The sequence below is a fragment of the Chenopodium album genome, chromosome 8 (genome assembly GCF_948465745.1).
Source record: "Chenopodium album chromosome 8, dcCheAlbu1.1, whole genome shotgun sequence".
Lineage (NCBI taxonomy): Eukaryota > Viridiplantae > Streptophyta > Magnoliopsida > Caryophyllales > Amaranthaceae > Chenopodium > Chenopodium album.
This window is the reverse complement of record NC_137841.1, coordinates 24,235,902-24,250,920: the sequence shown is the minus strand read 5'-3', so window position 1 is coordinate 24,250,920 and position 15,019 is coordinate 24,235,902. Positions and strand designations below refer to the sequence as shown.

Here is a 15,019-nt window from a genome sequence, read left to right as displayed (position 1 = left end):
CAGCTTTACACGCGGAGGCCTTAGCATGCATGTATGGGTTACAATGGGCTTTTGATTGCGGGTTTCGCTCGCTAACAGTTTTTACGGATTCCTATAATCTTGTCTCCCTTCTTAAGGGGGAGGGTCATGGTAACATTGCTTACCTTTGGCTCATTCGCAAGATTAAACTTATTGGCTCTACCTTTCAATTTTGCTGCATTCACAAGGCAGATCGTCAGCGCGTGCATCGAGCTCATCAAATAGCTGGGGAAGCGTCGGTTAATTTTATTTGCTTTAATATTAATATGTAATCTGTTTGTATCCTTTGTTAAAAAAAAAAAAAAAAAAAAAAAAAAAAAAAAAAAAAAAAAAAAAAAAACCTTAGTTGAGTCCTATAATTAGTTGAGGCCTAATTTCTCTTGGTGGGGTAGGTATTTTACCATATGTCATAACAATATAACATCACACAAAAGCTACACCATCAAACTAACTAATTACAAAAACAATTCCTCCAGTTTTTCCTTCACAGTTCAAAGCTCAAACCCATCAACAATGGCGGAAGTAACCCACCTGCCAACCCCACCGCCATTCGACATCATCATCCTCGGCGCATCAGGCTTCACTGGAAAATACGTCCTCAAAGAATCCCTCAAATTCCTCAACTCTTCTTCATCTTCTTCTCCTCTCAAATCCCTGGCAATCGCAGGTCGAAACCCCACAAAACTCGCTCAATCTCTTTCATGGGCATCCCACCCAAACGCACCTCCCAACATCACAATCCTCACTGCAGATTCTTTGAACTTCGATTCGCTCCTTCACATTGCTTCCTTAACTAAACTCATCCTCAATTGTGTAGGACCCTTCCGCCTTCATGGCGATCCAGTGGTTCGAGCTTGCCTCGAGACTCGTACCGATTACTTGGACATTTGTGGGGAGCCTGAGTTTATGGAGAAAATGGAGGTTCAATATCATGATCAAGCGTTTGATAAGGGTTGTTTGGTGGTTTCTGCTTGTGGGTTTGATTCGGTTCCAGCTGAATTGGGGTTGTTGTTTAATTCTCGTCAATGGGTTTCGCCTTCGGCGCCGAATACTGTTGAGGCTTACTTGAGCTTGGAGAGTGATAAAAGGATTGTGGGTAATTTTGCTACTTATGAGTCTGCTGTTCTTGGTGTTGCTAATGCTGATTCTCTTAGACAGTTGAGGCGGTCTCGTCCCAAGAGGGCTCGTCCTCAGGTTGATAAAACTTTGGTGTTTTTTGTATGATTTAATTATAATTTGGTAGTTTTGTTGCTTGATTTGATTATAGTAGTATAAAAATTGACTAAACTAACATGATTATAGAACGAGGAATGAAGGAAATGTGATTATTTAATGCAATAATTGATTACTTTCCCTGCTCTCTTTTAATTGCAATGTGGAAATGCACATTTTGTGAGAAAGAACCGGGAGATAAAAAGGGACTTGTGTGTTGAGGTATGAATACTTAGCAATTAGGAAACAAAAACCTTCCAAAGAGCTCCAACAGTCCAACTGTTATCCTATTATTCATGCTTAATCCCTCTATTTTTCTGTCATTATTTGATGATATGGAATTATGGAGTACCAATATTGCCTATATGTGTCATACTGAGTAGTGTTAATGTTATATTTCCGTTCTTTACTGTGGGTCACATTTCTAATTTAGTACTTTTGTTTCTTAAATTAAGAAAACAATAGTTTAAACTCATAGAACTTCAAATTACGGAGGAGAATTATGGTACGTAGTCTAGCATAATGAGTAATGACCCCCAATCATATGTGGTCGATTATTGAAGAGAGGGAGTATTAGATGATTTAGATCTAAAATGAGCTGAATTCCCTAATTGAAAAAGATGTATAACATGAATTTGATGATTTTCAAATTCTCCTATAAACCAGGACGCAAAACCTTACCCCTTCCCTTCTTCTTCTAAGTATCTCTATAATCGCTACCGGAGAGACAGGCACTTACAATTATTAGCATTACCCAACCTCTTTTGCCAAATCATTGGCCGAATAAAGTATTGTTTGTATCTTTTGCTATTTGTATCACATGATTATGCTTGGATAGTTGGAGTTGATTAATAAATGTGTAGGTTGTCTTGTTGTATCCTGTCATATGAAAAATGGGAATCCTTCGGGGGTGTGCTTACGTGGGAGAAACTTTTCTGTATGTTTTTCCTAATTTAGTTGTTTGGGCTCCATTGATTTCTCAGTTGCGTGAAACTTTTCTGTATGTTTTTCCTAATTTAGTTGTTTGGGCTCCATTGATTTCTCAGTTGGGAGAAACTTTTCTGTATCTTTTTCCTAATTTAGTTGTTTGGGCTCCATTGATTTCTCAGTTGGGAGAAACTTTTCTGTATTTTTTTCCTAATTTAGTTGTTTGGGCTCCATTGATTTCGTGGATTGAGTTGCTGATATGTTTATCCAACATGAGTAGCTAGTGCTGCAATTTGTTAACTACTTTTGCAAGTTTACGTCTTATTTTGTCAATCTATGCAAATATTATCCAGGTGGAAGGGGTTTGTAGTGGAAAGGGATGTTTTTGATGTTTTATTTCATACAGCTATTTCATGTACTTCTGGTGTTGATGTTGTGTATAGCTCTCTTGGGTAGAATGTTTGTGGAGGAGCTAGAAGGTTTGTACTCCGTAGTGGATTAGTACATGGAACGAAGTTTGAATTTCTTAGCCCTTATTACAAGCAAAGTCATTTTAGAGATATATACAAAGAGATTATGGTTTTCTGTCAGACAATATACGAAGTAATTCATATAGTTTTATTAGGGTGCTGAGTTGTTGACATGCTCTGGTTACTTCAAGAGTACATAACAGTTAATTACTGCTCACAATAGTATATGTGACATGAGATAGATAGAGATAGTCTAATTAAGTGAAGATATTTCTTAAGTCTGTTTTTGCATGGCAATTGAAATATTAGTATATTGTAAATTTTGGTGTTAGCAGTAGCTCAAAGAACTGACTGAATTAGTCTACTTTTATGTTGCATAAAATAAAAGTATATAATCCTTATAAATACTTTAGTAGTATTCGTTAGTTATGTAATTTCTGGTACATGCTTCAGTCTTACTGCTAATTAAGAGTGTATCTAGAGTATAAATCCTGGAGCATATTGAAATTGAAATGCAATAAATTCTTTTTACTCGTAATATTTAAGCACTGTTCAGACATGAACCTTGTAAAGCGTATATTTGGTACTCATTTGACTATTTCTAATTTTAAAAGATGGGGAACAATATTGTTTGGTTTTGTTCTCTTATCCTTGTTCTCATGTGCCTTTTGCTAAGAACATTTTTGTAAAAGGATAATTATTTACTTCATCTAATCTGAGAGGGGAGGAGGGATTGATAGTGGGTGGGTGGTTGAATTATTTTTTCCTTTTCAGAGTTTCTACATCCATGACTAAGAGCTAACTCATGTACTCATGTTTTTCCCGCAGATTCCAGGTCCTCCTCCTCCTAGAGGACTGACGATTGAACAACAAAAAGACGTTGGCCTTTGGGCTGTGAGGCTACCTTCAGCAGATTCTGCCGTTGTCCGAAGAACCTTTACCATACTGACTGAAAATCCCAGTGGACTTTGTGGGGTGAATGAGAGTGCTGATAAAATAGCTGAGAGAGAGAAATTTTGGTCAACTGTGAAGCCAGCTCATTTCGGGGTGAAGATTGCAACCAAATCATTGCTAGGTATCTTGAGACTTATCACTGTGGGTGTGTTTATCGGGCTCTTGGGCAAATTCTCCTTTGGAAGGTGGCTGCTTCTAAAATTTCCCTCAGTCTTCAGTCTTGGGTGGTTCAGGAAGAAGGGGCCCACTGAAGCCGAGGTTAGTCATGCAAGCTTCAAAATGTGGTTTGTTGGTCGCGGCTTTAGTGACAGCAGTACTGTATCCCTGGAAAACAAAAAACCTGACACTGAAATAATCACTAGAGTTATGGGACCAGAGATTGGTTATATAACCACCCCAATTATTTTGGTTCAGTGCGCTCTTATTACCCTTAATCAGAGACAAAACCTGCCTAAAGGAGGTGTTCTTACCCCTGGGATTGTGTTTGGACCAACTGATCTCCAAGACCGGCTTCAACAGAATGGAATATCGTTTGATCTGATATCTAGACGTGCTTTGTCTTCGTAATTGGTACTCATTTCCTTCCCACTTTAATTTTTAGGTTTCACATTTGTTCTTAAAATTCTGTTGTGTGAAAGTAGACAGCAGCTCATAACGATAAACGAAACACAGTGAACTTTAGAGATTTAGAATAAATGCCTTCTAGCTTTTCAGTCGTGTGGTATGGTGCTGTTGCTTTGTCTTGTCTTATTACTTTGTTACAAATAATTTGTGCACCGTCTTTTTAGCTATGTGCTACTATACAAGATTCATGGAATGAAAGAAGGAATGAAGAAATTTTGCATGAGAAACATTTACAAAGGACATATCAAATTATTGGTCCTGAACTTATGTAATTAGATTGTGCAAGGTTGTTTATTATTACTCCCTTCATCCTACGGGGTACTATATAGTACTTGAAAAAAAAGGAAAAAACAAAAAAGAATCGGAGGTTGATGTTTTCCAACAATCCAATTATTCTTGACCAATAAGAAATAAGTTGAGTATTATAAACTTAACTTGAAGTATTAGAAACTTTTGACAAGGAAATTGGGCAACATGGCAACCTGTTTAATAGGATAGTTTAGGAAAAAATCTATTTTGTTGAAGTTACTATATTGTTGGAACTTTCCAGGCTTATGTTACTCGTACTCAGGTTCCCATGTCTAACACAAGTACGTGTCCAAGTGTCCGACTCGGCTATTTTGTGATACAATTCTATCATTTCGTGGCACCGGGCGTGGTTGAGCCCCTCTTCCCAACTACGAAAAAGAGCGAGAGGCCCTGGTTTAAGGAAAAACGGGAAGTTCCCGCTCCTTCTTCCAATTCTTCCCACCCTACTGCCTTTATAACTACCCGTGGTCGTGTTATTCGTGGTGACTTTGGACGAGGAGGTCGTGGATCTTTCTTCTCGAATTCAGGACTTCTAGGCCCTACCCCGTCATCCGACTTTGATGGACGACGTGTTCAATGCCAAGCCAAATTTGCTCTCAGTTGCTAAATTTACGAAAGATCATTTTGTAAGTTTCACACCTTAATGCAAGCACTAAGCAAGTAAACTACCTGTCTTTATTTATTTTTTGAACTAAAAACTAAAATAATGAAGTTTCAAGACTTCAAGTGTCTTACTTATGTGTGGTGTCGAGGATCCGACACGAGTACTTGAGGTAAAATGACGAGTCCAAGTAACACAGGTTCAGGCCTTTGTATAGTTTTTTCCATTATTATAGGATTACTACCTTTGTCTCAAGTAGTCAGCTAAAAAATAGAAACAATAATGCATCACATTTTTCTTAATTTAATTTTTAGGGAAAACAAGAAGAAAAAAAAACCTCTAGAGTCTAGACATTCTATTAGGACGGATCCTCCACCCATCAAAAGTTAAAAACACAAGCATAACATAACACTAAATAAGTTGGGTTGCAAGCAATTTTTTCAGGAACTTGTAAATTCACACCCTACTAAGTACTAACTTTATCTCCAATAATTGTCTCGAACATTTTTCTTGAGCTCCCATTCTTTTCCCATGCTTTCGTAGCTTCATCCCAAACTCTTGTTGCACTAGCCTTTAGCATCTCACTCATCATCATCTCTTGTATATTCATTACAATTTCTTCACCTTTCACCAATCTTTCTCCAATATCTCTTATAAATTCATTGCAATTTCTTCACCTTTCACCAATCTTTCTCCAATCCAACCCCAGCTTCTTTCCCATATTCCTAATCCTGCCTTCTCCACCTCTCTGGCATTGACCCTTTGATCGCCATGTAGGGGCCAAGAAAGCAAAGGTACCCCTCTTTGAGCAGCTTCCATGACCGAGTTCCATCCACAGTGAGTTAAGAACCCTCCTATGGCGGGATGAGCAAGGATCTCCTCTTGATTCACCCATTCCCTTAAAATTAACCCTCTTTCCTTAGTGCTCTCGAAAAATGCTTCACTTAGCAAGTCTCTGAGCTCTTCTTTATATTCTTTGTCGACTACCGTTGTCTTGATCACCCATAAAAATCTCAACCCACTCCTCTCATGCCCATCCCCTAGCTCTCTTATCTGGTCTTTGCTCATTGCTGTTCTGCTTCCGAAGCAGACTTATACAACAGATTTTGATGGTTCGTTGTCCAGCCATGATATCTTATCGCCTGTACAAATTTCGGGCATACAATAATACAAGTATGTCAATTAGCTAAATTGATACTACCTACGATTCTTAATAGATCTATCACTTTGACATTTTAATATAATATAATGTTTTTAATAAAAAAAATTTAAACACAATGTTACAGTATTACTTACCATTTATTGACCCATATGGAATGAATGGTCCAACCGGGAAAACTGACGGTAGACTTGCAAGAACCTTGCCATTTTGAAGGGCTGAAATTGATTCAGGTTCTAAGAAGTCAAAGCTGTTGATTACAGTACCCTTAGCATCTTGAAGATAACTACAAATTGTCTTTGTGAGTCGAGTGAACATATGATCTGGATTAGAAAATATAGGTGAAATGTCGTCTCCTGCTATTGGAGCTAGACCCGGTATCACAACATCATCACCTCTTGTTACTCAAAGATGAGTAAGACTGGTCATGAAAGAGAAGATTCTCGCGGAAGTGATAATGACGTTGTAGTTAGGGATGCCGAGGTCATAGAGTGGCTTGTTGATCCCTGATGCGAGCATCATGTCAGAGAATACAACAGAGTGTGGAGAGGTGGTTAACAAGGAGGTGGGCAGAATGGAAGACTGCATCTTATTGGAGGATAATTTAAAAGGGTCTTGGGTGTTGGAGTTTGAAGATGGTTCACAAGGAGGGATGTGGAATTCTGAGGCGGCAATGTGGGGGTGTGTAGATAAGAAGGTGTTGATTTGGTTGGTTTCAGCAGAAGAAAGAGTGGGGCGGATGATGATGAGGGTGACGCTACATGAGTTAGAGGTTAACATGGATGCTAGCCGTAGAAAAGGGGTCAAGTGTCCGATGCCTGCGCTTGGGCATACCGCATACGGCTACGTGTGCCAGGCGTGTGGGTGCTGAATCCATTGGGGGTGGGTGTTGAAATGGTTTCGATAGGATGATTTTTTGGCAGAGTACTCTGTTTGCCTTAGCTTAATTAGTTTACCTTAGCTTAGTATACTTGGGGTGAATAGGTAGTTAATTTAACGTAGACTTGCAAGAAGTTTGCCTTAGTTTATATTACTTAAAAGAGTTAGGTGGTGTGGCAAATTTGTTGGGAATTGATTGAGGCAGACATGTACATGTTTAAAATGAGTATAAATCTTGGACCAACGATTTCTGAAATTAATTTGTCGTCGGTAAATTATAGAAAATGGAGTGATTCAGATAATGGGGGTGTTTGGAAACCAGCTTTTTAGCTAGCTTTTGGCTTCTTCAATTTGGTCAAACAGCCAAAAAACATGTTAGGCTATTGAGTTTTTTAACTAGCTGAAAAGTTGGCTTTTAAGCCAAAAACAAAAAGCTAGATGGAGCAGCTTTTGGCTTGTTGACATAATTAACTTTTGATTAATAATAATCAGTCATAATAAAAGATAATTAGTAATTAATATTTAATAATTAGTAATTAATAATTAATTATTATTAATTAATTGATTAATAATTAATTATTATTAATTAATTGATTAATAATTAGTAATTAGTAATATGTAATTAGTAATTAGCAATTAAAAATAATTATTAATAATTAAATATTAATTATTAATATTTGATAATTAAATATTAATTATTAAAATTTGATAATTAAATATTAATTATTAATATTTGATAATTAAATATTAATTATTAATATTTGATAATTTATAATTATATATTTGATAATTAATAATTAATAATTGATAATTAATAAATAATAATTAAATGTTTGATAATTAAATATTTGATAATTAAATATTTAATAATTAAATATTTGATAATTAATAATTAAATATTTGATAATTAATAATAAATATTTTCTTTGAAACATAAATTATTTGTGTTTAATAATTAGTATTTAAAATATTAGTACTTTATAGTACATTATTATTGATAATTATCAATTTATAACTAATACAATTATTTTTAATTAATAACCAATAATTAGTTAATTTAAATTATAATTAGTTATAAAAAATTATTATCTATAATCAATAATTAATATTAATAATTACTAATTAGTGTTGTGTAGTTTAACAATAGCTAGCACCCAACAAGCCAATTTACCAAACAAACACACAAGCCAACTAAAACAGCCGACAGTCAATTGCCAAACAGAGCCAATATGTCCTCACCTTTTTATAATTCGTACTACTCCTTTAGTATGGAGTAGTTTTATTTTATTTAAAGCACTAACCTTCAATACGGAGTACGTAGTATTTTTTTTCATCTACTTATAGTTCCCTAGCTTTATAACTACTACCTCCGTAACTATTATTTGCAATAAAGGAATAATTTATATCTCACAAATAATGCCCCTTTGTTGCAAATAATAGTTAACGGAGGTAGTATATATAATTATATATCTTCAAAATTAGGAAAATTTGTGAGGAAGATCCTTTGAAGTAGACTTTTTTGTGTGTGAAAGGTCCTTTTATAAAAAAAAAAAAAAAAAAAATATGGTTCAAAAGGTCCTTATATCGTGTTTGGGTTGTGGCGATGGTGCTTTGACCATTTTTCCGGCGTTGACTTTTTTCCCGTCCAAAAAAGTCACGTGTTGAGCATGTGACCACTTAAAGTTCCTTTTTATTGAACTAAAATTGAAATTATATTTACTGAATATTATTTTTTTAGGTGAAGTGAAGAGGGCCTTATAGATAGTTTCTCGTGTAATGAGATTCTCTTATCCTGTTAAATCAAATTTGTATAAAATGAGCATTTGGTAGCCTAATTTTTTTTTTTTTTAACCAGTTACTGCAATTTTGTAAAGTTTAGCTTTATCATATGCGTAGTTACACAACTACCCCTAACCCGTACATAACTAGGTACTGAACTTTGCAAAATGTATCTGACAAGGTATTGAACTTGCAATTGTATCAGGCAAGGTATTGAACTTTAGAACCTACAGCAACCGGTTTATCAATACTAAAAAAAAAGGGGGAAAACTTAAAATTCTGACAAAATTAAACGAAGGTACTGTACTTTGGCTATTTTTCAAAAAACTAGTCGTTACAGTTTAAACAAAAACTTGAGAGTCTATAAATATTTGGCTCCATATTTTGCCATTCAAACAAAAAAGTGTACAAATTAATTAGTGGAAAAAAAGAAAAATTTGCAATTTAATTTTATAAAAATAAGGGATGTCTAGGAGCACTTATGGGGTGAGTGCAAGTTCAAAGAGATGCAACTGCTGTTAGTGTCCAAGAGCAGGGCATGGACAAAGGATAAACCTAGTAGGAGGTTCCTTGTTTGCCCTGATTATGATGCAGACACAGGAAGAAGGGGCTGCAAGTACTTTAAATGGGTGGATCAACCACTTGGTAGAGGTAACTATAGGTTTAATGCAAGAGAAACAGGAGTTGACTTCTGAATTGTCGAGTATGAGGAAGGAACTGAGATAAGTAAGCAGCATGTTAGGAAAGTAGAGAGTGAGTACGTGATGTTGAAGACGAGAAGGGTTGCTACACTAAACCTAGGGGTTAACTGTGATTTGTGGAAAGTGGTTGTTCTTTTATTTGCAGGGCTTTGTTGGTATATGTTTAGGATGTAATGAATTGACAATAATCATAATCTATGTAATGTACATCAGGTTTACCTTAGTGCTTTCCTGTTCTCTTAGATATTGTTAGGTCCTGTAATCACATTATGTAATGACTTGCTTGAGTAATGAATGGAAATGAATTTGAAGTAATGAATTTAATATGTATTTGCATAGCTTGGAATACCTTAATTAGCTTGACTAAGTAGCATCATGGCTATACATCCATTCCTCATCAGCTGCACAAAAAAAGACCCCATGCCTAACCTAGCCACATCCTAGTTCCCCTAATCCTCCTTGAACAGCAGAGGGAATCCATCGAAATACACCATCATGTTCTTTGTCATCCAGGGCACCCATTGAAGACGATGTCCTTCAGAATCCACTCTGCCACATCAGCATGTGGCCCATAGAAGGGGAGACGGAGAGCCAAGTGACGGAGGCGCCATCAAATTCTCCATTTCTTGCACACCAGTTGCAAGTTCACTTCGTCCTCCCATTCAACACTGCTGAAGATATGGGTTACAAGGAGGTCCTGTTGGCTGAAGATAGGGTGAGCCTGCAAAGTGCGTCCATACCTAAGGCCACATGAAGGTATATATCAGTTTCTAGCTAGTTCAAGTGTTAACCCCTATTTTATCCACACACCCATTACATCAAAACCCTAACCTAAATTGCAGATTCTAAACCCACTAACAAAAATTATTATGTTCAACTATGTTTTTCATGGTCTTTAAACATTAACAAATTCGAGGAAAAAATAATTAAAACTCATAATTCACATTTTTATACACAAAAAACACCAAAACAGAGAAATAAACAACCATCACTTTCAGAATTTAACACAAAACAGCAAAGAAAAAGAATATACCTTCTTCTGAGTAAAGCTTGGCGTACTTGCAGGAGTTACACTAATTATCAGTTGGCCACATTAATGAAGACACACGAATGAAAGAGATCTCTATTTTAGGGTTTTAAAGAAAGATGATGAAAATGGTCTTTTAGCTCACTTCTTTGGGAATCTTTATATAGAAGGAGATGAGTGGTGGAAAGACAATTGACTTTTGAGTTCGCACGCCAAACGAAGCTAATGATAGCCTTTTTGTTTTCCCAATGTATATAGTGGACATATTTTTTTTTTAAAAGAGTAAAATTCGAATATCCTGGAATAATAAGTTGAAATCGGAAAAGTTACCTGTGATGAAGGTAATAGTACTCTAAGTGATACAATTATAAGTTCAGTACCTTTAGTGATACATTTTGCATAGTTTAGTACCTTGTAGTGTATATAACTCCTCACCCCATCCACCAAGAAAATAGGCAAAAGAGAACAATAGGAAGAATGCTCAAAATCTCACAGTCATCAATTCACGAATTGTTAAAAAAAAAAAAAAAAAAAAAAAAAAAAAAAAAAAAAAAAAGGAAAAAAAAAAGGAAAAAAAAAATTTATAAAAAATTTTACTTGTACATTTTACAAGTTTATAAGCTTGCTAAACAAAATTGTTTATCACGGATATTTATGTAATTGATATTTAACTACGATTAATTGTTGTTAGTTGTTTTCCCTCCTTTCCCCTGATTTTCTCTCTCCTCCAAACCTTTTATTTGTAGAAGATATGCATTTCACAACGACATCAAGCTAGACGAAACAAATAGACAAACGAAAGCTTACTACTACCCTTACACTTTGTTTGGATAAAAGGAAATCGAAGGAAAAAAAAAAGGAAGAGAAAGGAAGGGGGATAAACTCTCTTATTTGGGTAAAGCATTGGGGGAAGGAAGGGAAAGGAGAGGGAGGGATCCATTTTCTCTCTCTTTAATAATCATAATCCCTCCAAAATTAGAGAGATTTGGAGGGAAAATGGAGCTCACCTCCCCCTCCCTTTCTTCTCCCTTCCCTTCTTCTTCTTTCCCTCCCCTTCCTTTCCTTCCTTATTTCCTACCCAAACAAAGCGTTAAAGATTAACCATACCCTTCATTTAATTGTTTACCAAGGCAATCAAGTGGGTCTTGCTCCAAATCAAAGGCACAAAATTAGAATAAACTCACATATATACATAAATCACAAATTTAACTTGTTTTTTCAAAAATTAATTCATGGACACTACTACAATAAACTTAAGATCGGAAATTCAAAATCATGTGGTACTGTGTAATTTTAACAAGTGAAATTCATTACCTTAACCAAAATACATCTCTTAATCAATCAACAAAGATATTTTGTAATTTAAATTAATTCGTCGTGCCATTAGTACTTGAATTCAATAGGCATCCACATTAGTTATGTTGGTAGCATGCAGTGCATTAAGGCAGTACATGACGCCTTTAGCACTCTAATGCTCTAATTTAAGTTGCATAACGCACTACTATTATGTACAACGTTGTTGCAATTGATATATAGAGGTGGACGAGTGGTTAGCTAGAGGCACCTATTATAGATACATATTGCGTATATTTGCTCACAGCAACGTCACATTGTGAGTCCAACAATGACGTACAACCTACTAATCTACGAGACTACGACTGTATGTGTACTATAAGTTTGCCCTGAATGAGTGTAATTCCTTAGGCAATAGCGGCATCATTTTATGTTAAAAAATAATTATGGAGATGAAGAATTAGGGACGTGTTTAAAGCAATTTTAACCCCCACTATGATTGATATGGGTTACCGATTAATATGCTCCCAGGATTTCCCTAAATCCGAGAACAATTAAAGCAATGTAATTGAACTCCCTAAGAACACTTTAAGAACAATAAGAATAGATAAGAAAGAAGAACATAAAGTGAAAGGTTGGTTATAATTTTGGAGCAATTAACTATATATAAGGAATAGCCTTTTAAACCAAGAGTCACTATTTTCTAAAATAATTAATTAAGATAATCTTGCTTTTAATGAAAAGTTATTATTATCATAATCAATTTAACCGTAAGAAAGTGACTATTGACACTCGCCCGATCAGGCCAAGCCAGCCCGGTCGGGCAAATAAACGGACGAATCTTTTAACTAGGCTCGCGCCCGATCGGGCAATGCCTGATCGGGCCATCTAGACTTAAGAAAATAAATTTGCTCTCGCGCCCGATTGGACTAACTTAGCCCTATCGAGCGAGCAAATATTATTTTCCTAAGCTTCTATTCGCGCCCGATCGGGCAAAGCCCGCCCGACCGGGCCCGTCGTCATAACCATGACTCACGTTAAAATTTTGTTTTGCTCTAAATATTAATCTTATAGACTAGCTCCAAGCTAAACTTTTCTATTTAACCAATGTGAGTTTTTTTCCCAACATCAAGTTAAATAGAATAGAGTAACTTATAAACTAGCTCCAAGCTATACATTTCTATTCAACCAATGTGGGAGTTTCTTCCCAACTTCAAGTTAAATAGAATAGAGTAAGCTATCATCCTCTATTCAACTAATGTTGGACTTTCTTCCCAACAACATGTTAAATAGAATTGAACAGGGCAACTTCTTCTATTTTACCAATGTGGGACTTCCATCCCAACATTTTAAGCTATATAGACTAACATACACTAGTAGAAAAAGAGCAATAGGCAGCGGTTCAAACCCGGTCTAAGGCATCGGTTTGAACCGCTTTCTATGTGGTGGGTGTCAATTACCCCACTTTTTGGCACCGGTTCAAAACCGGTGCCCTAAACCTGTTTTGGCACCGGTTAACCGGTGCCTTTAATTGTTTTGGCCACCGGTTAACCGGTGCCTAAAATAAACTCCCGCGCTTTTTTTGGTGGCAGCTAGTTTTGGCACCGTTTAACCGGTGTCTTTTTACTCAATATTTTTTTTTCCCATTTTTCGTGCAATAATATTTAAAAAAAAACCTTGTTTCCAGCAATAATAATAACCTATAATTCGAGCATAAATATTAAATAAAATAATTAATAATATTATTATTATTATAATTACTACTAATAATAATATTATTAAATATTATAATAAGATACAAATAATATTAAAAACAAGAATTCATATATATATATATATATATATATATATATATATATATATATATATATATATATATATATATATATATATATATATATATATATATATATATGATAGTAAATAAATAATGAATAATAATATAGTTCAAAACTTAACATAAATTTACAATTAAAATGCCACTTACATGTTGAAGGTGATAAAAGACGCCAACATGTCACGAACTTCATTAAGTTCCTTGATTGTCAACGGACCATCCTTTTGGACCTTGCAAAACTTGAAATACATAAAAATTATGTTAGAATTAATTAATTAGGCAAAACAATATGTATTTTATCAAATATGACCTATATAACTTCTATTTAGCCCATTTCCTACATTTCTTATCAAATGAACTATTTCTTTCTCATAACATGTCAATGACACCTAGTTTTATGTGTCTAAGCCCTAAAATTGAATCAAAAGAGCATTTTATTAAGGTTTAAGACGCTTTTTACTCAGAATGGCCCAAACATGGCCTATATGACTTTACTTTGCCCATTTCCTACATTTCTTGTTAAATGAACTTTATTTATCTCATAACATGTCAATATTATCTAGTTATAGGTTTATAAGGAAAGAAATCACATCAAAAGAGCATATTAACACAAAATGTCCCAAATGTGGCCTATATGACTTATATTCAGCACATTTTCTACCTTTCTTGTCAAATCACCTTTTTATTTCTCATAACATGTCAATGTTAGGTATTATTAGGTGTCTAAGGCTAGAAATCACATCAATATAGCATTTCATTAAGTTTTAGGACTTAACTCATCAAGCTGTTGACTGTCCGTACAATGAGTCACTATGTCAAGCATGAATCTCATCACATACAAAGCAAAATCAAGTCCATTTTCTTGTTGTGCGCACTAGCATATGACAAACAAATCACATCAGGAAATTAGCAAATATATACTAACATAGATTTTGAAGATAATCATAATATCATGTAAATTACCAACGGTGACTTCCATGTTGGACCCTTTGGAGCACGACAATGTAGCTTCTTCATAACACTGTAGTAAATAAAGTACATTCAAATTTGATTAGTCGTATGACTACTAAATTAGTTATTATTAGTAATAATCATCACTAGGTAGCTATATATATTTACTTTTGCAATATAGACTTCACGAGCCACTTCTCTGATGATCGAGCAGAATCAAGGTGATAAATTGTCTTATTGGAATTACAAATCACCATAAGGCTCCAATGCTCCCTACA

The 15,019-nt window shown here is 35.0% G+C and overlaps 1 protein-coding gene, 1 long non-coding RNA gene and 1 pseudogene across 2 annotated transcripts; 1 reads left to right on the top strand and 2 right to left on the bottom strand.

Annotated features, from left to right (window-relative positions):
• Positions 1-482: 482 nt before the first annotated feature.
• On the top strand, positions 483-4,298 carry LOC145555937 (putative mitochondrial saccharopine dehydrogenase-like oxidoreductase At5g39410). Its single transcript, XM_081617645.1, has 2 exons — positions 483-1,212; positions 3,456-4,298. Exons 1-2 carry the CDS (start codon positions 532-534, stop codon positions 4,146-4,148), a joined length of 1,374 nt encoding a protein of 457 aa, XP_081473771.1. The 5' UTR covers positions 483-531; the 3' UTR covers positions 4,149-4,298.
• Positions 4,299-5,442: 1,144 nt separating this feature from the next.
• Positions 5,443-6,849, bottom strand: LOC145555936 (UDP-glycosyltransferase 708C2-like; annotated as a pseudogene).
• Positions 6,850-9,267: 2,418 nt separating this feature from the next.
• LOC145555934 (uncharacterized) lies at positions 9,268-14,803 on the bottom strand. The gene is made up of 4 exons (XR_014091630.1): positions 14,754-14,803; positions 13,941-14,664; positions 9,983-10,373; positions 9,268-9,889 (listed from the first exon to the last, which is right to left on the bottom strand). It is a non-coding gene; the product is annotated as an uncharacterized LOC145555934 (long non-coding RNA).
• Between the last annotated feature and the right edge of the window lie 216 nt (positions 14,804-15,019).